Raw genomic sequence first — 20,976 nt, forward strand, 5'->3', positions numbered from 1 at the left:
ACCGTTGCACACCATTGGTGGTCAATAAATGTTTTTTTAACTGAAGTAGGTACACTTTAGGTTCTGCAAGGATCTGGGTTGGAAGAAAGCAGATGCCCCAAGGGAAAAAAGTCTACTTTCCAAAACATATTTTTATTACTGTACAAAAAGCACACCCTCCCCCTTTTTGTCTCCCTGCCACCCAACACCCCAGGGAACTGTACATGGTGTGCTGGGCTAGAGTGACCGCAGGCTTCTGCTTGGCACCCTGCCCACGGGTTGAGCTCTCTGCCCCAGGTCCTTTCAGATGTCTGGGGGCACCTCTAGGCTGCCAGGCTGGGGTAAGGGCATTCCCAGCTTACACGTACTCCTTGGCAGAGTTGGGCTTAGGGTAGGAGCGGGGTGCACGGTACCCAACTTTGCTCTCACTCCCAGGACAGGAGCAAGAGAGCAGTGCACCTCCCAGGAGGACCAGAGCGGACCCTGCCCAACCAATGAAGATGGCAGGACCAAACTCATACCTGTGGAGAGAGAATTGGGGTCAGAAACCCTGGCCTGCCTCTTCCGACCCCAGACCCCTTAGGAGGCAGGGCTCCCTTACTTACTTAACATTCATGGGGACCAACGGGTTGTAAAAGTCTGTGACAATCTGGTGGCCATACCAGGAGCAAGCTATCAAGGCAGCAAGACCTGGAGAAAGAATGAGGATTGGGATACTGTGAGCTCCCTGCAAACCAACACCGTGCCCACCCTTACCCCTCCAGGATGGGCAAGAAGAGAGTCCTTGGGCCCACCTTGGACTTGTTGCTCACCTGCCAAGATGAAAATGATGCCTCCGGCCATGGCTGTACGGGCCTTCTTCACTTTGTCGTCCCCCCCACAGTTTGTACACTTCATGCCCATCGTGGCCACAAACGTGGCCAGGAAGCCCAGCACCAGGGAGACCACCATTAGGGCTCGGGTGGCCTGCAAGGCCGCTGCAGGAAAGGGGGAAGGATGCTGTCCTTGATGGAAATGCCAGCGGCCCTCGGATGGCTCCAGCCTCTGAGTCGCCGGCTGCACCCACTCGCCGCAGGCCTGGGGCCCCCTCGACGCCCAAGTCCCGGGCCAGAGCGGGTGGATCCCGCCCCCTCCCGACTCCGCGGGCCTTCCCGCTCCGCCCCGCCCTCTCGGCTCTAGGATCCGCCCGGGGCGCCAGGGTTTCGACGAAACTGCCCCGGGGAGGGGAAAGGGTGAAAGGGTACATCGAAGAGGAACCGAGGTGGTGGCCTGAGCCCCGGAAGCGGTGGTCGGAGCCCCGACGCCGCCCTCAGATCCCGGCCCTCGTCCCAGCTCTGACCCCACTATCGAGGCCACGGTTTGTGGCTTCGGCTAATCTGCCGATAAGATTAGAAGCCGCAGGCGGCGCCCCAGGACTGACAGGGTGCACGACTCCTTGGCCCTCGGTTCGACCCCGCGGGCCCCAACCCAACTCCGAGGCCTCCAGCCCGCGCCGCCTTTTGTCAGAGAAAAGGGCGGGAGATGGCGGAGGCCGTGGCCTCCTCGGGGTGGGGGGAGGGGAAGGCCCCGCCCCGGCCCCAGGACTCGGCTTCCCGGGAGGTGCTTGGGCCGCCGGCCGCCAAGCCCGAAGACTAGGCCGGTCCGCAGGCGAAGAGGGGCGCAGCCGGCCCCGGAGGAGCGCACGTGCAGCCCCAGAATCTCGGCCCGCGGCGTCCCCAGCCCGACCGCTTCCGCTTCCTCCTCTCCGCCCGCCCTCGCCGGCAACCCAGGGCGTCGGGCCGTGTGGCCTGGGGCGGGGGCCCGCGCCCACCCCGCGACCTCGGCCCTGGACGCGTCCGCCCCGTCGGTCCCGCGGCCTTACCAGGCAGGGCGAGCACCGAGTCGTACATTTTGCAGCTCATCATGCCCGTGCTCTGCGTGACGCAGTCCATCCACAGCCCCTTGTACATGGCCTGGGCGGTGATGATGTTGTCGCCGGCATACGAGCTCACCTGCCACTGCGGGATGGCGGTGCACGCCACCAGGCCCACCCAGCCCAGTAGAGCCATGGAAAAGCCCAGCAGCTGCAGGCCCGAATTGGCCATTTCCTCCCTCAGAAAAGACGGGAGGCGCCGGGCTGGCGAGTTTTGTCCCCCAAAGAGGCAAAAAAGTTTTTGGCCGAGTGCTTGCAAATCTTGTCACCGAAGTAAACACAAATCTACCCCTCCGGCGGGGCGAGGATCTCACAGCAGAGGGAACAGGACTGGTGGCCGACAAAAGCAATCCGCGAAGACCCGGCAGTTCCCTTCGGCGCTCGGCGACCCTTCCCAAACAAAAGGTGGAGGGGCCGTGTGGGCGCGGTCCCGGGTGCTGGAAGTCCCCAGAGTATCCTGGGCTGTCGGCCCAAGGCTGCTGTGCGATGAGAGGCCGCTCAGCGGTGAGCGGGCAGGTGCGGGCGGACAGGTGCGGCGCACCTGAGTATATGTAGGTCGTCGGGGGCGCGCCCCCGCGGGCACCGGGAGCGCGAGGCGGGGAGGGACCGGAGGGGCGGCCGAGGATGACCTGACGTCACCGAAGGGACACTCACCTGAGCCGGAAGTTCTGGCCCCCACCCCTCCTGGCCCAGGTGAGGAGGAAGAAACCTGAGCACCAGGGTCACGCCCCTTCACTTGCCGGGCTTGGACCGCCGGAGGGGAGGAGGCGGAGTCTTCTCGGGAGTCCCAAGCTCCGAGTAAGCCCCTCTGGACCGGAGGTCCCTCGGGCACCAGGATGTCCCTTCCCCTCTCCCCGACAGGTGCTCTAAGAGCGCGCCGGAGCCGGAGTGGGGGGGGATGCCCCAGACCTGCCTTGGCTCCACCTTTCCCCCACGCAGGGACTCTCGGGTTCTACTCTGGGCGCTCTTTGTCCCGCCCTACTTTCGCCCCAACCCTCTGCTCTTTTTCTCTTTTCCTAGCCGATCCCACCTTCAAGGGCTCTGGCTCCAATCCTGCAGAACTCCCCACTTCAGCAGCCTTATTGGAGTCTCCACCGCCAAAGCCACCTACCTCCTAGCACCCACCCACCCCTCGCCGCTGTCGCCCTCCAACAGACACCCGGCTTCCAGGCATGGCGCCCCAACACCCCCCATCTCCTTGGCCCCTATTCCGATCCCTGCTTGACATGACTTAATGGCGGGGCCGTTGGCACCCCACCTCCCAGCGTTCACTATCCCATCCTGCCTCAAGGGTCCTTGTAGCAGAAGGAAGAAACCGCTGAGGCCAGAAGGCAGCAGAGGGTGGGAGCGAGGTAAAGCCAGGGTCAGAGTCTTGGCCACACCCATCATTCCGCTCCCTTGGAGTCTTTCCAACTTGTCCTCCACCTTTCCTTCCTCCTCCCCCAGCCCTGCACACATTTCTCTCCCTCATTCTGAGCCTGGACCTGACCCTTTATGTGCCCTCTCCCACCCTCTCACCATTCTGTCCTCCAGAACACCTGGCTCTAATGTAGCCTTTGATTCAGCCCTCAGATTGCCACCTCGCCCTCAGGTTTCTTCTCTCACTCTCCCCGAGCTATGTATGGCCCCATCCTTTCTCCACACATCTCCTCCAAGCACCCCCCGTTTATTCATTCCTCCCTCATCTGTTATCATCTCCCCTTCCTGTCTCTTCCGCTTCCTATTTTACTTCCTACTCTTTTGGTCTACCTTTGTGCCCTATCTCCAGCCCCCTTGGAGCCCAGCATCACCAAGTAGCCTTTCTTTGCATCTTCCTGAGTGCACATCGCTGCCACCGCCTTGTCCAGTTTCCTCCCAATCTTCCTCTCCAACCTCCTGACACCGCTCAGGCTCACACACCTTTCTTACTCTGTCTCTCATTTAATTTTTCTCTCTCCTTTTTTCACCTCAACTCTCTCACATTTCCCGTCTTTGCTCCTCCCTCTCAAACATTTCTCTGTAAGTCTTTCCTTCTTTTATTCAATAAAAATATTAAAGCGTCCTTCATGCTCAGCTAATTAACCTGCTTTTCTATAAAATGCAGACTTTAATGAACTCTTTTTTTTTTTTTTTTTGCGGTACGCGGGCCTCTCACTACCGTGGCCTCTCCCGTTGCGGAGCACAGGCTCCGGACACGCAGGCTCAGCGGCCATGGCTCACGGGCCCAGCCACTCCGCGGCATGTGGGATCTTCCCGGACCGAGGCACGAACCCGTGTCCCCTGCCTCGGCAGGCGGACTCTCAACCACTGCTCCACCAGGGAAGCCCTAATGAACTCTTTATTATTCATTTTAATTTTTCTACCTTTTGATTAATGGTGAGGTTCTTTTTTTTTTTTTTCAGGTGCTTTCCAGCTCAGAAATTCCATGTTTCTCATTACGTAAGTATATCCAGCTCCCCTCCAAGTTAAGAGCATCTCAGGCCAAGCCACCATCACCTCTTGCCTGGACACTGCAACTGCCTCCAAACCAATCTCCCTGCTTCCCTCCTGGTCCTTCTAAAATCTGTTCTCTGGAAGTGACTTTTTTTTCCCCAAATAAACTTAAATCTTGTCACTTCCTGTTTAAAATCCTTAAAACTTCCAATGGCACACTTTTGCTCCTATTGCTGCACTGGATTTGGCTAATAAATGCCACACTGTGGCTTACCAGACTGTGCATCAGCCACACTTCCTGAACTGTGCTATGTGCCTTCCCACAACAGTGCCTTTGCACTCTGTTCTCTATGCCTGGGTGCTCATCTCCATCTACCCCACCCAACCTCCCTCTACCTTGCTAACCGACTCATCCTTCAGCTCTCAGCTCAAATATTACTTCTCCTGGGAAGCCTGGCCTGACTACCCCATCCCAGGCTGAGTCAGATCACCTGCTGAATGCTCTCACCGCTACACGTACTTTACTTTCAAAGCTCTTATCATGGTTAGAAACTATTTACCTTGTGTGATTATTTACTCTATGTCAGTCTCCCCACTGTTAGGTTCCAAGAGGGCAGAGATGTGTCTGAATTTTATCACCAATAAATAGTTGATGAATGAATGATTAAATTGCAAATTAACAAGATTTTCATCCACTTGTTTGACAAGTAGAAATTTTCTGAGTCCCTATGTAATGTACCAGGCACCATGCTTGACACGGGGGCTACAGCTATAAACAAGAGGACACTGCAGACTTCCCTGGTGGTCCAGTGGTTAAGACTCCGCGCTTCCACTACAGGGGGCACGAGTTCAATCCCTCGTCAGGGAAGTTCTGAATGCCAGGCGGTGCAGCCAAAGAGAAGAAAAACAAAAAACAAGAGGACACTGCACTCAGGTAACTTAGATTCTAGAGGGAGGAGGCTGGCAATAAAGACATAAAAATGGTGCATGTTTTGAAGGCAATAAAATAGGGTAATGTGTTGGATGAGGTTGGGTCCACTCCAGAGTGAGGTCAGGGAGACCTTTCTAGGAAGGGACTGTTAAATAATGAGCCAGCCAGGGGAGAACCATATTATAGGTAGAGGGAACAGCAAGTGCTAAGACCCTGTGTCAATTGTCCCTTTGAGACTCGTTGTATTAACTTAAAGCAGGATCTCTCAACCTCGGCACTGTTAATACTTGGGGCCAGATAATTCTTTATTATGGGTGACTGTCCTGTGCATCATAGGATATTTAACAGCACCCTTTACTTCCACTGATTTGATGCCAGTAGAACCCTCCCCAACACCCCAGTGTGACAATCAAAAATGTCTCCAGAATAAACAACAAGGTCCTGCTGTATAGCACAGGGAACCATATTCAATAGCCTGTAATAAACCATAATGGAAAAAGAATGTGTGCTTTGCTGTACAGCAGAAATGAACACAACATTGTAAATCAACTACACTTCAATAAAGTAAAATTTTTAAAAATGTCTCCAGACATTGCCAGATGTCCCAGTGAGGGGATGAGCAAAATTGGTCCCCGTTAAGAACCACTGATTTAAAGTGTGACCCATCAGCATCACTGTGGATTTTTTGCTCTAGTAGCCTTCAAGTAAAGAGTTGGGTCCAAGGAGCAAGTGGATGGATGGTTGGAATTAATCAGGATTTGGATTTTGCTAAAAAGAGAGAGAAGGGGGAGTTCCCTGGTGGACTAGTGGTTAGGATTCTGGGCTTTCACTGGTGTAGCCTGGGTTCAATCCCTCGTCAGGGAACTGAGAATCCAAAATAAAAGAAAAAAAAAACACACACACAGAGAGAGAGAGAGAGGGGATTTTAAAGTATTTGCGTGAGAGTGATTATGTGCTAGATCATGGATATAAATTGGGTATAAAAGAGAGTAAACATAAAAAGGAGTCAGTGTCGGTGGATAGTGAAAAACTGATTGGGTCAATGATTTCAAGGTCTCCATGAAGTGAAAGGAGTAGGGATACGTGAGTAGATGACCCGGAAGGCTAGGAGGTGATCATAAGAGGTGCAAGGCTTGAATTCCAGAAACTGGAAGAGGGTGTTTTAGGAGATGACAGAGCCATGAGTAGGGGCCTGAGGGTGGGCTGAAGAGAAAGGTCACTGGAGAGGAGACTGAAGGCTGAGAGACTGTAAGTCGGTGGAGTACCCTGGTGGGCTTTGAAGTCAACAGCAATGATGATGAGAACATAGGTGTAAAGAGGAAGACGATGAGCCGGGTGCTAAAGTTGTCAGTGAATGCGGGTGAAGGATCAGGCTGGAAGACCCCAGCAACAATTAGAGGTAGTGGGCAATTTACTTCCAGAGATGAACGTCATAGGAGCAGAGGATTTCGAAGGATGAAGGAAGAATAATGGTCTAAAGTAGCATTGAGGATCAGTACTCCCAGCTCCAGACCCTGAGGTATATGAAGTAGGACCAAAAATAGGCCTTTATTAAAAGGGCTGCTGGGACTTCTCTGGCGGTCCAGTGGTTAAGATTCCGTGCTTCCACTGCAAGGGATGCAGGTTTGATCCCTGGTTGGGGAGCTAAGATCCCATGTGCCATGCAGCGTGGCAAAAAATAATTTAATTTAATTTAAAAAAAGGGCTGCCAGGGAAGTGTGTCCTCCAAGACAGCCAGGTTTCAGAAAGGAGCATTCAGAGAAGAGGCTGGCATATAAGGGTGATGACAGATGTTGAGTCCAGAAGTTACAGGGGAAGAATTTGAAAGATCAAATTTGGTTGGAATATTGGATCAGGTTAGGGGACCTACACCATATGAGGTAGGCAACCTGATGTGGAAACCCTACCAACTTGTTTATTTCTATGGGAAAATATGTTTTGAGTTCTGAAAAAAACTGATAAATAAGTGAACTCTGGAAACTTGCAATGTTATTTTAATATTATGTATTATAACTCAAAAACTCATTATTATACAGGTCACTGGTGATTATTTTACTGGTCAGACCAAGAAGTTATACACCCAAGGCAGTTAAAATATTCCAGGTTCCAATTCCACCCCATTCAGGAATTTATTCTTGGGCCTCAGTTGCCTCATCTATAAAATAGGAATGATAATATTTTGCCTGCTTGGGAAACAGGATGCTGGTCCAGATAATCTCCTATGACTCAGCCTGGAGTGCATTTTGAGATACAGATCTGGAGAAGGAGTGAAAAAGTGACCAACTCATTTTCTGAGGCTACGTTACTCTTGCCTCTGAAATCAGTTAAGGGTAATATAAGTATTATAGGCCCATTTCATTTATAAATACAGATGCAAACATCATTAATAAAATATTACTTAACCAAATGTTAAAAATGTTTTTAAAGAGTAATACATTACGGGCTTCCCTGGTAGCGCAGTGGTTGAGAGTCCGCCTGCCGATGCAGGGGATACGGGTTCGTGCCACAGTCCGGGAAGATCCCACATGCCACATAGCGGCTGGGTCCGTGGGCCATAGCCGCTGAGCCTGCGCGTCTGGAGCCTGTGCTCTGCAACGGGAGAGGCCACGACAGTGAGAGGCCCGTGTATCACAAAAAAACAAACAAAAAAACCACTCAGTTTGCATCACTGACAAAAATTATGAAGCATCTAGGAAACCAAGTATTCATAAGACCTCGGTGGAAGAAAAAATTTAATTCTACTAAAAAACAGAAGATGACTTGAATAAACAGAGAGATAGTCCATGCTCTTAAATGGGATGACTTAACATTATAAAGATATCACTTGTCCCCAGAATAACTTACAATTTGATATATTACCCATAAAAATTCATCTGGTGGTTGTTTTTTGTTTTGGGGGAGGGTTTTTGAAAGATCTTGATAAGTTTACCCTCAAATTTGTTTGGAGCAATAAGAAAAAGAACAAAAAAACACAAATGGTTAAGTTGACACTGAGAGGGAGGATTTCTCCAGTGGTCCAGTGGGTAGGACTCCACGCTCCCAAGTTCGATCCCTGCTCGGGGAACTAGATCCCACATGCACGCTGCAACTAAGAGTTCACGTGCCACAACTAAGAAGTGCACATGCCACAACTAAGGATCCCTCACTAAACATGCCACAATGAAGATCCCACGTGCTGCAACTAAGACCCAGCACAGCCTAAATAAATAAATTAATTAATTAAAAAAAAAGTTGACGCTGAGTGGTAAGAGTAACAAGAGGGATCTTGCCCTTCCAGAAATTTAAACTTGCTACAAAGCATCCAGCAACAATAACAGTATAGTATTAGTGCAAGGACAGATACACCAATGGAACAGAATACCAGAGACAGACACTTGTATATATCAGAATCGGACATGTGGTAAATGTGGCTCAATATGAGGAAAATAAATTGGATCCCTAACACCCAAAACAAGGATGAACTCTAGATGGATTCAAAAGAGCTAAATATCAAGAGTAAAACTATAAAGTTATGGAAGAAAAGGTGAATTTGTGATGCAGAGATGGAAAAGAACATATGCAAAATTTCAAAATCACAAACCCTAAAGGGAAAATTGGTCATTCTGATTACACCAAATTTAAGGATTTCTATCAAATGAAGTTCACCGAAGAAAAATTAATAGGCAGCCGATACAACAAGAGAAAATATTTGCAATGTCCAAATCTGACAAAGAACTGATATTATTTGTTTAAATGTCTTGCCCATCAACAAGAAAAATATTCCAAGAGAAAATGGGCAGAGAATACAAGGAGGGAATCTGCAGAATAAAGACGGTCAAAGTGCTAACAAGCGTTTAAAGGGATGCTCCAAGCCGTTAAGTAATCACAGAAAACTGCAGTAAGATATCACCTTTCACCTACTGAACTGACAAATATTAGAAATCGAAGCAAATTGTTATTTGATTAAAATCTCATATAGCCCATTCTGAATTTTAAAAGATTGACCATCTTAAGTGTTGGTGAGGGTGTGGAAGAACTGGAACTTTCAGACATTGCTGGTGGGAATGTGAAATGGGACAACCACTTTGGAAAACAGTTTGGCCGATTCATAAAAAATTACACACTACTGTCTGCTGCTAAGGTTTCCACTACAGATGCAAGAAAAAAGTGTCCTGGCACTTTCTGTCTGTCTGATTGTGGCAGCCCAGACTGAGTGGGGGAAATATAGGGAAAAATTGTTTGCAACTCAGAAATGACCTTGTGAGCAGTAAAAGCCTGGTTTACTCACACACACACAAAAAAAGTTACACACACACCTATCATATAATCCAGCCGTTCTACTCCTAGGTATTTTCCAAGAGAAATAAAAGCATACATGTCCTTACAAAGACTTGTATGTGAATGTTCCTGGCAGCTTTATTTGTAATGGCCCCAAACTGGAAATAACCCAGATATCCATCAACAGGAGAATGGATAATCAAACTAATTACTATTGATAATCAAATCAATGATATTTCCCAACAAAAATGAATGAACTCGTAATACACGCAACAACATACATGAATCTCAAAATAATTACAGTAAGTAAAAGAAACCCAGACAAAAAGAGTATGCTCTGTATGATTTCATTTGCATAAAATTCTAAAAAATGCAAACTGGCCCATAATGACCGAAATCAGATCAGTGGTTGCCTAGAGGCTGAAGAGACGAATTACAAAGAGGTACAAGGAAACACTGCGGGTGATGGATGTGTTCATTATTTTGATTCTGGGGAGAGTTTCATGGGTGTATACATATGTCAAAACTTATCAGATTATGGATGTTAACCTGACTTACTGTGGTAATTATTTTGCAATATATACAAATATAGAATCATTATGTTATACACCAGAAATTAATGTTACATGTCAGTTATACATCAATTAAAAAAATCTTTTGACTTACCAAATTGTACATTTTATTTCATAAAAAAAATTTTTTTCTTTTTTCTTTTTTTTGCTGTGTTGCATCTTCATTGCTGCGTGTGGGCTTTCTCTAGTTGTGGTGAGCAGGGGCTACTCTTTGTGGAGGTTCATGGGCTTCTCATTGCAGTTCGCAGGCTTCTCATTGCGGTGGCTTCTCTTGTTGTGGAACATGGGCTCCAGGCGTGCAGGCTTCAGTAGTTGTGGCTCGCAGCCTCAGTAGTTGTGGCGTACGGGCTTAGTTGCTCCGTGGCATGTGGGATCTTCCCAGACCAGGGCTCGAACCCGTGTCCCCTGCATTGGCAGGCGGATTCTTAACCACTGTGCCACCAAGGAAGTCCCCAAATTGTACATTTTAAATATGTGCAGTTTATTGTTTGTCGATTATATCTCAATAGAGCTGTTTTAAAAAAACAAAAACAATTAACTGTATTCAATTCTATTTTAAGCACGATGTGACTATTACATTATTCATCTTCATTAAAACCCTAAGATGTAGATACTATTATTATCTCACTTCTCATTTTACAGATGAGGTAAACAAGGCACAAAGAGCTTAGGTAACTTTCCCAACGGCTCGAAGTTAGTAAATATCAAAGCTGGGACTCAAACTTAGGCAGTTTGGGCTTTTAACTATGCATACCCTTAACTATCCTGCTCTGGGTGGATGCTGCCTGAGAGGGTGTGGTGGTAGTGGAACCCTCCCAAACTGCTGACGGAACTGGAGACTGTGATTGTCATTCTTACGAGCAAGCTGGTAGCTCTTAGTCAAATTAGGTGTAAGTATACCCTATGACTCAGCAATTCTGCTCGGTGGAGATAGATAGAAATAAAGACAAAGACCTAGGCAGAGGCAGAGACATATCCCCCATAAGGAGCCTTGTATGAAAATGTTCACTGCCACGTTATTTGTTGTGGTTGGGAAGTGGAGGTGACATGGGTGCTTATCAAGGGGATGACTGACATTGTGGAGTATAATGCAACAATAAATTATGCAATAAATAAATAATGCAATAGATTAATTATACAACAATAACTTTGATAATCATAGAACATGAAGGGGGTTTTTATTTTTTTGGCTGCGCCCTGCGGCTTGTGGGACCTTAGTTCCCTGACCAGGGATCGAACGCATGCCCCCTGCAATGGAAGCTCAGAGTCCTGACCACCAGACCGCCAGGGAATTCCCTGAATGGGTTTTTAAAACATAGTGCTTACTGAAAATAAGTAAGATCAGATTGAAATATGTAACCAGTTGCTATTTACATAAATTAAAAATGTGTGCACACAAAAAAAGTCATGTTTTGCAGGTGAGCATTAAATACATTGGAATGGTTGTCTTTTGAGGGAGGACAAATGAGAAATGGGTGTGGAAATAAAAGAGAATAACTTTTTAAATAAAAACAAGATAAGATAGAGATCAGTGAGGATAATGTACCAAGAACTGTGTCATTAATTCAATCCTCTGTACCTGAGACCCTCATATATTGACAAAAACAGTGACGGGACAAAGGGAGGAGATGGCATTGCTGGAGCTCAGGGGTCCAAGGTTTCCCTCCAGAAGCTGGAAGCAAAGTGGGCCTGTAGAGTAGGAGCTGGACGCAGAGAGAGGGAAGAAATATTCTGGCTTTCTCCTGCCCTCCAATCTCTTACCTACTGTGGGCTGCACCAGGCCAGAAGCAGTGAACACAGAAGCTTGAAAACAAAAGCCCACAGGGATCAACTCCCCATGACATAGGGCAGAGCTTAGGAAGGGCTACAACTGGTTCTGAGATCAAATGGGCCAAAGATTAATTTCTAGGCAAATCAACACACACAGACTCCAGTGTGAAGTACCCACTTGTGTCCTGTGTCTCTCTCCTTCCTTTTCCATCCTCTCTCAATCGACCTCTTTCTCCCACCGTCCCAGCCATTTTTCTTCCTCCCTCCCAACTGTCTCTCCTTATTCCTGTTGTCTCTTCTACTCCTCCATCACTCTCTCCATACACTTTACTCTACCTCCTGTATCTAGCTCCGATTTGCTTTCCTTGATTCCACTTTCTCTGGGGTTTAAACTCCTGGAAGCGTCAGAACACAGCATCTGAATGAGATCAGGAATGTGCCGTGCCCTGAGTGCCAGGACAGACCCCAGCCCTGCACTCCACCTGCTACACTGACTTATCATCTGCCCCCAATCTGTGCCTCCCCCCAACTCCCTTTTTTCCTCTTGGCACTCTTCTTGGCTTTTCCTCTCTCCCTGCCCTCCTCCCTTTGTGGTATTCCAGCATCCCTGGCTTTCCTTTTAACTTCCTGATTGGGCCCTCTCCGCTTCCATCAATCGCTTCTGCTCCTTTCTGCTCATAAATGGTTGGTTCTCCTCAACCAGCAGACCTTAGTTCTTCATCTACATCCCCTTGGTCAGATATGTGGAGCCATTCACCAAAGGTTTCCCCGCTTTGTGATTGCTCCCTAATCCGCATTCTTGGCCATCAGGAGCAGACCCTGATTCCATTCGTTCAACAAACATTTACTGAGTGCCCACCCCTAGGCTGGGTGCTGGGGATACAGAGGTAAACAAGATGCTCATCTGTCCTCAAGGTTAAGGTGCAGAGAAGAAACTATGACAATACACTATATTGGAGACACATGGACTTTTTTTAAAAAATAAATTTACTTATTTATTTTTGGCTGTGTTGGGTCTTCATTGCTGCACGCAGGCTTTCTCTAGTTGTGGCGAGCGGGAGCTTCTCTTGTTGCAGAGCATGGGCTCTAGGCGCGCGGGCTTCAGTAGTTGTGGCACGCGGGTCAGCAGTTGTGGCGCACAGGCTTAGTTGCTCCGCGGCATGTGGGATCTTCCGGACCAGGGCTCGAACACTTGTCCCCTGCATTGGCAGGCAGATTCTTAACCACTGTGCCACCAGGGAAGTCCTGGGGACACATGGATTTCTGGAGGAAAGCCAAGGAAGGTGTCACAGAGAGGGTGAGCTTTTTTTGGAGGATGAATAGGAGTCCTCTGGTACTGCAGACTGAAGGATTAGCATGGTAAAGGCACCAAGGAGTGAAACAGCACAGTGTGTTCTAGGTACAAGAAGTGGTTAAGGGGGCTTCCCTGGTGGCGCAGTGGTTGAGAGTTCGCCTGCCAATGCGGCGGACACGGGTTCGTGCCTCGGTCCGGGAAGATCCCACATGCCGCGGAGTGGCTGGGCCCGTGAGCCATGGCCGCTGAGCCTGCGCGTCCGGAGCCTGTGCTCCGCAACGGGAGGGGCCACAAAAGTGAGAGTCCCGCGTACCGCAAAAAAAAAAAAAAAAAAAAAAAAAAAAAGTAGTTAGGAATTGACTAAAACTCAAGGGAGAGGACAGAAAGTGAGGCAAAGATAGAAGAGGAAAGGCAGGAGGTTTTGTTCACTCTGAAAAGGGGTTTGAACTTGACAGTAGGCAACAAAGACTTCTGGGGGGAGCGTGAGTGAGAGGTTGGACTGTTTTGTGTGGTACTCTGCCCTCCCTGTTGGGGAAGAGGAGGAGCAGGGAGACCAGTCAGGGTGATGGTGGTCTGGACCAGAGTGGCAACAGTACAGGTGGAGAAAATCAGATGAATGTGAGAGTTTAGGAGGTCAAAACTCCAATGTTGATAACTAACTGGATAAAGGGGTGGGGGCGGGTGCAGGAGAGGAGAAATCAAGCATGACTTCCTCCTTCTGATAGAAGTGACAGGATGGCTAATAGGACCATTCACTGGGATGAGGAAGTTAGCAGGAGGAGCAGGTCTGGACACGCTTATCATGTGAGCTGCCCACCCACGCGGCAGCTGAACAGTTGGATCTGGAGCTCCAGAAAGAGGCCTGGGCTGGAAGTAATGGAAGCCTTAGAGAGGTAGAATGACGGGGACAGTGGGCCGGAGACCACCCTGGCCCGATCCGCTGCGGATCCGCGTTCTCCCTCCAGGTGGCACTAAAGCCCCGCGCTTCTGAGTCCCCTTTTCCCAGACGCGCGCTCTCTGTACTCCGAGTGTTCCGCTGCTCTGGGGACTCGCCACCCCTAGGTCGCGCCCTCCTCGCTGGGCAGGATTTAGCTGGGGATTCAAACCCAGAGCGACCTCTAGAAAGCGTGTCCTAGTCGTCCACGCGGCTAGCACATTTTTGGCGGCTCAGGGGCCTCAGGACTGGTGACGTGGTTGGTGTGACCACCTGTCCCTCGGGCCGCCTCCAGGAACCAACGTGGGGAACCGGTGTAGGGGCAGGGCCAGATAGACAGTGCCCAGAGCAGGGATGCATGGAAAGAGGACCACCAAGGCCAGACACCCGACCCGCTAGGAACGGAATTTCCTGTGCCCAAGGCCATCTCCGCGTGGGAAGCGTGTCGCGGATCCTTTAAGGCTCCGTCTCCCTGCCCTCCCCCGCCCGGGACCGGCCGGGACACCCGGGACCTGACATTTGGCGTCTCCCAATGTGGGAGCTAAAAATAACCACTGTGGGTTACTCCAGGCCATTGCTCCGCACCCACCCCGCGCGCCGGCTCGCGCAGTTTTGGGCCGCCCGAGTTCTCTCCCGGGCAAGTGTACCTGGCCCGTCCCTTCCTCTCGGACCCCGCCGTCCCGAGCCGCCGCTAAGGGCTTTGAAGTCGCTTCTTCAGCCCCGAACCTTGGCCGGGGGGCGGAGTCCTCACACTGAGGGGAACTTGGTCTCCAGGGGTCCCAGGACCCCCTTTTCAAAACTTCCGGGACGTAGGCCGGCGGGAACCCGCGGGGCGTGTCTCGCCCGGCTCGCTGACGGGCGTGGCCTCGCTGGCCTACCCTACAGCAGGTGCCAAACTCTCAGCCTCAGGGAGGGGCGTGGCCTTCTGGGGTGTGCGGGCTCCCGGCCAATGGGTGCTGTGAAAGGCGTGGCCCTGGGGAACCGCCGGGGCTGCTCTTCGGGTCTTTCCCCCGCCGGCCAGGCTCAGCCAGATCCCCGGGAGCTGCTCTCTGGCTCCTCGGCTTGTGGCTGTGGGTCCCGCCAGGCTCGCCCTCCGCACAAAGCTCCGCGACCCCCATCGCCCCCGCTCCCTCTGCCCGCCAAGGCTAGGGCCGCAGACCCCCAGTCGCCTCCCTCTCATCTACGGCAGCTCGTGCATCTCCAGTTCCTAAGACAAGATGCCGTCGGGCTTCCAACAGATCGGCTCCGAAGTAGGGTTTGGCATGCGGGGGCGGGACGCGGACACGGGTCCCGCTTTTCTCGGGCTGGGGTCGCGGTTGGGGTCAGCTAGGGGGCGGTCCTTGCGCAGACGCAGGGGGTGGGGGTGGGGGACTGGCTATTTATACCCGGGCTGGACAACCCGTGACGGTCGGATTCCAGTCCCTCCAAGAGGCAGAGTGCGTCTGGGGGATTATTCGGGGGCTAGGACAGCGGCTGGATTCTGCGAGTCCAGGGTTCGCCCCCTTCTCTAGTTGGCGGCGAGTTGCGCCGGGATCGTGGACACTCTGCCCTCAAGAAAGCAGGTCCAGGCGGGTCTTACCCTTCAGCAGCTGTCCGTCTGTCTCGGCTCGCCCGCAACTTTTCGAGGACCGGAGGTTCTCCGTAGGCCCACCCCCACCCCCACTCTTGTCAGTCCTCCAGGACGCTGAACTTTCCCTCGCCCCACGGTTGGTGGAGGGGTAGAGGGGAGTGTCAGCCCTTCCTCCCCCAGCTCAGGTTTCCGTTTGGAGACAGTCTGTGCCGCCAGCGATCAGCCACCACCGCTACCGCACCTCATACCACCTTCCCGCCCCCATCCCCTGGGCAAGGCTCTCCCAGGCAAAAGCCAGCATGGCCCCCTGCCCTTCGTCGCAGCTTAGAGGGGGAAGGGAGGCCGGGGCGGAGACAGAGAAGGCCATAGGCCAGGAGGAATGACCGCGATGTCCTTTTGGGAAATGGCTTTCTTGAGCCTGTTGGGGGCTTCCAGGAGCCCGCGGAGAGAACCCCCAGATGGGAGGGGAGAGGACAGAGGCTGATGACGATAATGCACTTGTCACTTTATAAAACCAGCACTGTTGGGGACACTGTTAACGTTTGATTTTGATTTTCACACTTTCACTGACAGGTAGGCAAATTAGGCAACATCACCCCTATCTCCCCAGTTCAGAGTGGGGCAGTGACTTACCCAAGGTCACACAAATCTGAACTCAGGTCTTTTAAGCCCAAGCCTGTCCCAAGGTCACAGAGGAATTGTGAGACCCAGGTCCTCAAACATTTCTCTGCCTACTGGACTCAAACATCAGTTTCTCCTCCATGCCCTGGTACTCTCGGGTTCTTCCTGCTCTTGTTTACGTTGAGATCTTCAAGCGACTCCTAATATGGCCCACTTTCCCTCGCCCAACATGTTGGATGGAACCCAGCATCTCAAGGCTCCTGCTGGGCCTGGGCCCCTTGAGGAAGGAAAGATGCCATGATTCCATGTGATATGCCTCCTCTCTGCTTCCGCCTGCCCAGGATGGGGAGCACCCCCAGCAACGAGTCACTGGGACCCTGGTCCTCGCCGTATTCTCCGCTGTGCTCGGCTCCCTGCAGTTTGGCTACAACATCGGGGTCATCAATGCCCCCCAGAAGGTGAGGGGCTACAGCCGGCAGAGTGGGGGGCCCAGACAAGGCAGGGGGTGTCAGGAGTGAGCAGAGAGGGAGGAGTCTGCAGGGAATAACTCCTGTGCTGTCCCCTAGGTGATTGAACAGAGCTACAATGAGACGTGGCTGGGGAGGCAGGGGCCTGAGGGACCTGGCTCCATCCCACCAGGCACCCTCACCATGCTCTGGGCTCTCTCCGTGGCCATCTTCTCTGTGGGCGGCATGATCTCCTCCTTCCTGATTGGAGTCATCTCTCAGTGGTTGGGAAGGTATGAGGCTGGAGGGCAAGGGAAAACAGGAAGGGAGCCAGAGTACCAATGCCCTAACTCTCACAGCCCCACTCTTTGCCTGCCAGGAAGAGGGCAATGCTGTTCAACAATGCCCTGGCAGTGCTAGGGGGCGCCCTCATGGGCCTGGCCAAGGCGGCTGCCTCCTACGAGTTGCTCATTCTTGGACGGTTCCTCATTGGCGCCTACTCAGGTACCCGCAGGCACTGTGGTCCCGCCCAGTGCCTTGCTCTCCTTCACTCTCCCTGGGCTTGGGGGTCAGAGTGGGCAGCTGCCCTCAGAAGCTCTCTCCTTCCCTCTGCCCAGGGCTGACGTCGGGGCTGGTGCCCATGTACGTGGGGGAGATCGCCCCCACTCACCTGCGGGGCGCCTTGGGGACACTCAACCAACTGGCCATCGTCACTGGCATCCTGATTGCCCAGGTGACTGGACCTGGCCTCACGGGAGGCTGGGAAGGGGGTTGGGGTGGGGCTCTGGGGACAGGCTGAACGGCTCCCACCCTTCTGCCACAGGTGCTGGGCTTGGAGTCCATACTGGGCACTGCTACCCTATGGCCACTACTCCTGGGCATCACTATGCTGCCTGCCCTCCTGCAGCTGGTCCTGCTGCCCTTCTGCCCAGAAAGCCCCCGCTACCTGTACATCATCCGGAACCTGGAGGGGCCCGCCAGAAAGAGTGAGCTCCCGCGCCGTCTTGCTGGTGCCTGTCCTCCTCCCAGGCCCCCTCCCTGCCCTCTCAGACCTGACCCTACTCACCTCCAGGTTTGAAGCGCCTGACAGGCTGGGCCGACGTGTCTGAAGAGCTGGCTGAGCTGAAGGAGGAGAAGCGGAAGCTGGAGCATGAGCGGCCACTGTCCCTGCTCCAGCTCCTGGGCAGCCACATCCACCGGCAACCCCTCGTCATTGCAATTGTGCTGCAGCTGAGCCAGCAGCTGTCGGGCATCAACGCAGTACGTATGCAGCAGCCTCCAGGAAGGGCAAGGGTCAGGGAAGAGCCTGAGAGGAGGGAAGAAGGGAGCAAGCCCCCTCCGTTAAAATTCAGGGTCAGTCCAGCTTGGAGTGGCTGCAAGGGAGGGAGGGACACATCCCTGCCATCCCCTTTTCTTCTCGCCCACCTCTAGGTTTTCTATTATTCAACCAGCATCTTCGAGACGGCGGGGGTAGGGCAACCAGCCTACGCCACCATCGGAGCCGGTGTGGTCAACACGGTCTTCACCTTGGTCTCGGTAACTACTTACCTCTGGAAGGGCCCCCACCATTGGTTTCACAACCCTGGGCTTCCTGGAGATCCAGCTCTTGGTTGGCCCCACCCACCTAACCCCTCCCACTTCCCAAGCCTTAAAGGCCCCTTGCAAGCCCTGACTCTCCCCTCAGGTGTTCTTGGTGGAACGGGCTGGGCGCCGGACCCTCCAACTCCTAGGCCTGGCAGGCATGTGTGGCTGTGCCATCTTGATGACCGTGGCTCTGCTTCTGCTGGTGAGGCCTAGGGAGAGGGAAGGGGACCCGTGGCCCAACCCAGGGGAACTGCCCCAAGGGGCTCTGTGGGCAGCCAGGGCCATGCCTCAACATACATGCCTTTGATCCTGAGGCCAGGCCGTATGCCAGGACCGTGCTACCGAGGGACCCAGGCTGTACTTCCTCCTCTGGGTGGAAGCTGTAGCACAATCCTGGCAGCCAGGGAGGAGAGCCCCTGTCAAGCCTCAGGACCAATAATTCCTAAGGACCCAGCTCTAGAACCAAGTGGGAATCCAGTCATAAGAGCTGGGAGACCACATGTTCCCTCTGCCCTGAATTGGCAAAGGGTGGCCAGCTGAATGTCAAATGCTCGAGGACCTATTCTAACCAAGGGTGGCCAGCCCCCCGTGAGCAGCTGGTAGGGGCAGATGCCAGTTTGCTGGGTTGAGGGCAAAGGAAGATCCAGAAAGACCTGACCTGAATTCTCCACCCTCCCTGCCTGGCCCCCAGGAGCGGGTTCCAGCCATGAGCTATGTCTCCATCGTGGCCATCTTTGGCTTTGTGGCCTTCTTTGAGATTGGCCCTGGCCCCATCCCCTGGTTCATCGTGGCCGAGCTCTTCAGCCAGGGACCCCGCCCAGCAGCCATGGCTGTGGCTGGTTTCTCCAACTGGACGTGCAACTTCATCATTGGCATGGGTTTCCAGTATGTTGCGGTAGGTCCCCTGCCCGGTCCCCATCTCCCACATGGTCAGCCAGAGGATGGCAACTCACACTCACAACTAGCCCAGTTGCTTTCCAGTCAGCATTTCCCCCTTTCCCCTGCCCATAGAGTGCTGGTCTGGGGGTCACTTTGGTGGACCACGTGGGTCCTGAAGACCACCTGTTCCACCAGAATCAAAGAAGGGAACTGACCTAGATTGGATAACAACAGAGGTTTCTTCAGAACAAACTAGTGGCATAACTTACTTAGACTAGGAGTAATATTACAAACTTCATATTAATACTGCAAATGGCCGGGAATCCACTCTGACTTCAGTGACTCAGGATGGTAAGAGAGGGAGAAACCAGGAGAGTTGGGGTTCAGAGAATTCTTTTCTCACTAAATTCTCCCGGTAATTTCCATTGCCCCGCAAAGGAGCCACCTGCTCTGTGCAGTATCCCTGTGAAGGCTTTCGTCCCTGGCTTGCCGGAGGCCACCCGTTCCCTCCCCTCTGTCAACACCTCTTTCTCCACTTGTCCCAGGATGCTATGGGTCCCTACGTCTTCCTTCTATTCGCGGTCCTCCTGCTTGGCTTCTTCATCTTCACCTTCTTAAAAGTGCCTGAAACCCGCGGCCGGACGTTTGACCAGATCTCAGCCGCCTTCCGCCGGACACCCTCTCTTTTAGAGCAGGAGGTGAAACCCAGCACAGAGCTTGAGTACTTAGGGCCAGATGAGAATGACTGAGGGGCCAAGCAGGGGCGGGAGAGCCAGTTCTTCAACCCGCCCAGAGACCCCCTCCTTTCCTCTGCAGCACTTTAACCCTCTCTTCCCCATTACTTCCAGGGTGGAGAAACCCCCTGCAGCCTGGTGGAATTGGGAAGCTGGAGGGAAGGGTGGTCTGAGCACCCCCCTCATTCCCCTCGTGTGACTCTTGGATTATTTGTGTTGTGGTTAGGCTGTGGCCGTGGGGTGGGCCATTCTCCCTTCTCATCCCCTCCTTCCTCTGTAGCCCACCCGCACCCCGCCCCAGCTCCAGGATACTTCCGCCCCGGCCAGAGTAGGGGGATTATAGGGAGGAGAGGCTCTAAGACTGACTTTCCGGTGGGCGTGAACTGAAGCCAAGAGCAGGACTGGAGAAGAGATATCCAGTTCCTGCCACCTTGGACTCCTCCCACTCTGGCACTTTCTCTGAATTCTTGCCACAGACTCTGGGTGAAAGGGGGGGGGTCTGTCTTGTCCCCTCCAGGGCAAAGGACGCACCCCTCCCAAGGTCTAACCTCACCTCTCTCACTGCAGGCTCAGTCCTCTTGCTCGGGCTTCTGGGGTGAGAGGGAACACACGTCCACATGTGGGGAGAGGAAGGGACAGCAGGCGCCTCTCTAGACTCAGGGTTCCGGGCCCCACCCCAGCTGCTCCCCAAGGCTGCCAGATGGGGGCCCCAGCTCTTTCCTCCTCTCCCATCCCGGGAGGGTGTTGTACCCAAAGGCTTTTGACCAACTAAGGGAAAGAGGGATTTGAAAGGCTGCCTGTGAACACTGGGCTGGGAGGAGCCTTCAGATATTTTTGTATATGTTTGGAAAAGAAGGGGCAGGGAGAAGAAACTGAAGGTCTGTTGTACTAAACGTATATATATATAGATCCGTATATAAAGTTACTGTATGAGATGAGCGTCCTGTCATGCGAAGACACTCCAGGATGGGCTGAGGCAGGGACCATAGCCACCCCAACCCCCATCTCCTCTCCATCCTGCCTCAGCTCGAGGCCGCAGAACCCTCTGGATGCTGTCACTCACTCACCCCCGCGCCCCCCG

The 20,976-nt window shown here is 52.5% G+C and overlaps 2 protein-coding genes and 1 long non-coding RNA gene across 5 annotated transcripts; 1 reads left to right on the top strand and 2 right to left on the bottom strand.

Moving 5' to 3' along the window:
• Positions 1-113: 113 nt before the first annotated feature.
• On the bottom strand, positions 114-2,999 carry CLDN7 (claudin 7). Its single transcript, XM_004266932.4, has 4 exons — positions 1,841-2,999; positions 792-956; positions 585-669; positions 114-500 (listed from the first exon to the last, which is right to left on the bottom strand). Exons 1-4 carry the CDS (start codon positions 2,061-2,063, stop codon positions 338-340), a joined length of 636 nt encoding a protein of 211 aa, XP_004266980.1. The 5' UTR covers positions 2,064-2,999; the 3' UTR covers positions 114-337.
• A 4,224-nt stretch (positions 3,000-7,223) lies between these two features.
• On the bottom strand, positions 7,224-15,008 carry LOC125962056 (uncharacterized). Of its 2 annotated transcripts, none has more exons than XR_007473374.1 (3): positions 14,709-15,008; positions 12,825-13,096; positions 7,224-10,574 (listed from the first exon to the last, which is right to left on the bottom strand). It is a non-coding gene; the product is annotated as an uncharacterized LOC125962056 (long non-coding RNA). The 2 variants fall into 2 exon arrangements; XR_007473373.1 differs by having other exon boundaries at positions 12,825-13,032; positions 14,709-14,978.
• Positions 15,009-15,077: 69 nt separating this feature from the next.
• On the top strand, positions 15,078-20,804 carry SLC2A4 (solute carrier family 2 member 4). 2 transcript variants are annotated; one of them, XM_049701780.1, is made up of 11 exons: positions 15,078-15,311; positions 16,594-16,710; positions 16,819-16,991; positions 17,078-17,202; positions 17,316-17,431; positions 17,522-17,684; positions 17,771-17,958; positions 18,130-18,234; positions 18,383-18,484; positions 18,974-19,177; positions 20,010-20,804. In XM_049701780.1, the coding sequence occupies exons 1-11, from the start codon at positions 15,279-15,281 to the stop codon at positions 20,280-20,282; spliced, it is 1,599 nt and encodes a 532-aa protein (XP_049557737.1). In that variant the 5' UTR covers positions 15,078-15,278; the 3' UTR covers positions 20,283-20,804. The 2 variants fall into 2 exon arrangements, with proteins under 2 accessions (XP_049557737.1, XP_004266979.1); XM_004266931.3 differs by having other exon boundaries at positions 15,080-15,311; positions 19,707-20,804.
• Positions 20,805-20,976: the final 172 nt, after the last annotated feature.

Source organism: Orcinus orca, chromosome 19 (genome assembly GCF_937001465.1).
Source record: "Orcinus orca chromosome 19, mOrcOrc1.1, whole genome shotgun sequence".
NCBI classification, from domain to species: domain Eukaryota; kingdom Metazoa; phylum Chordata; class Mammalia; order Artiodactyla; family Delphinidae; genus Orcinus; species Orcinus orca.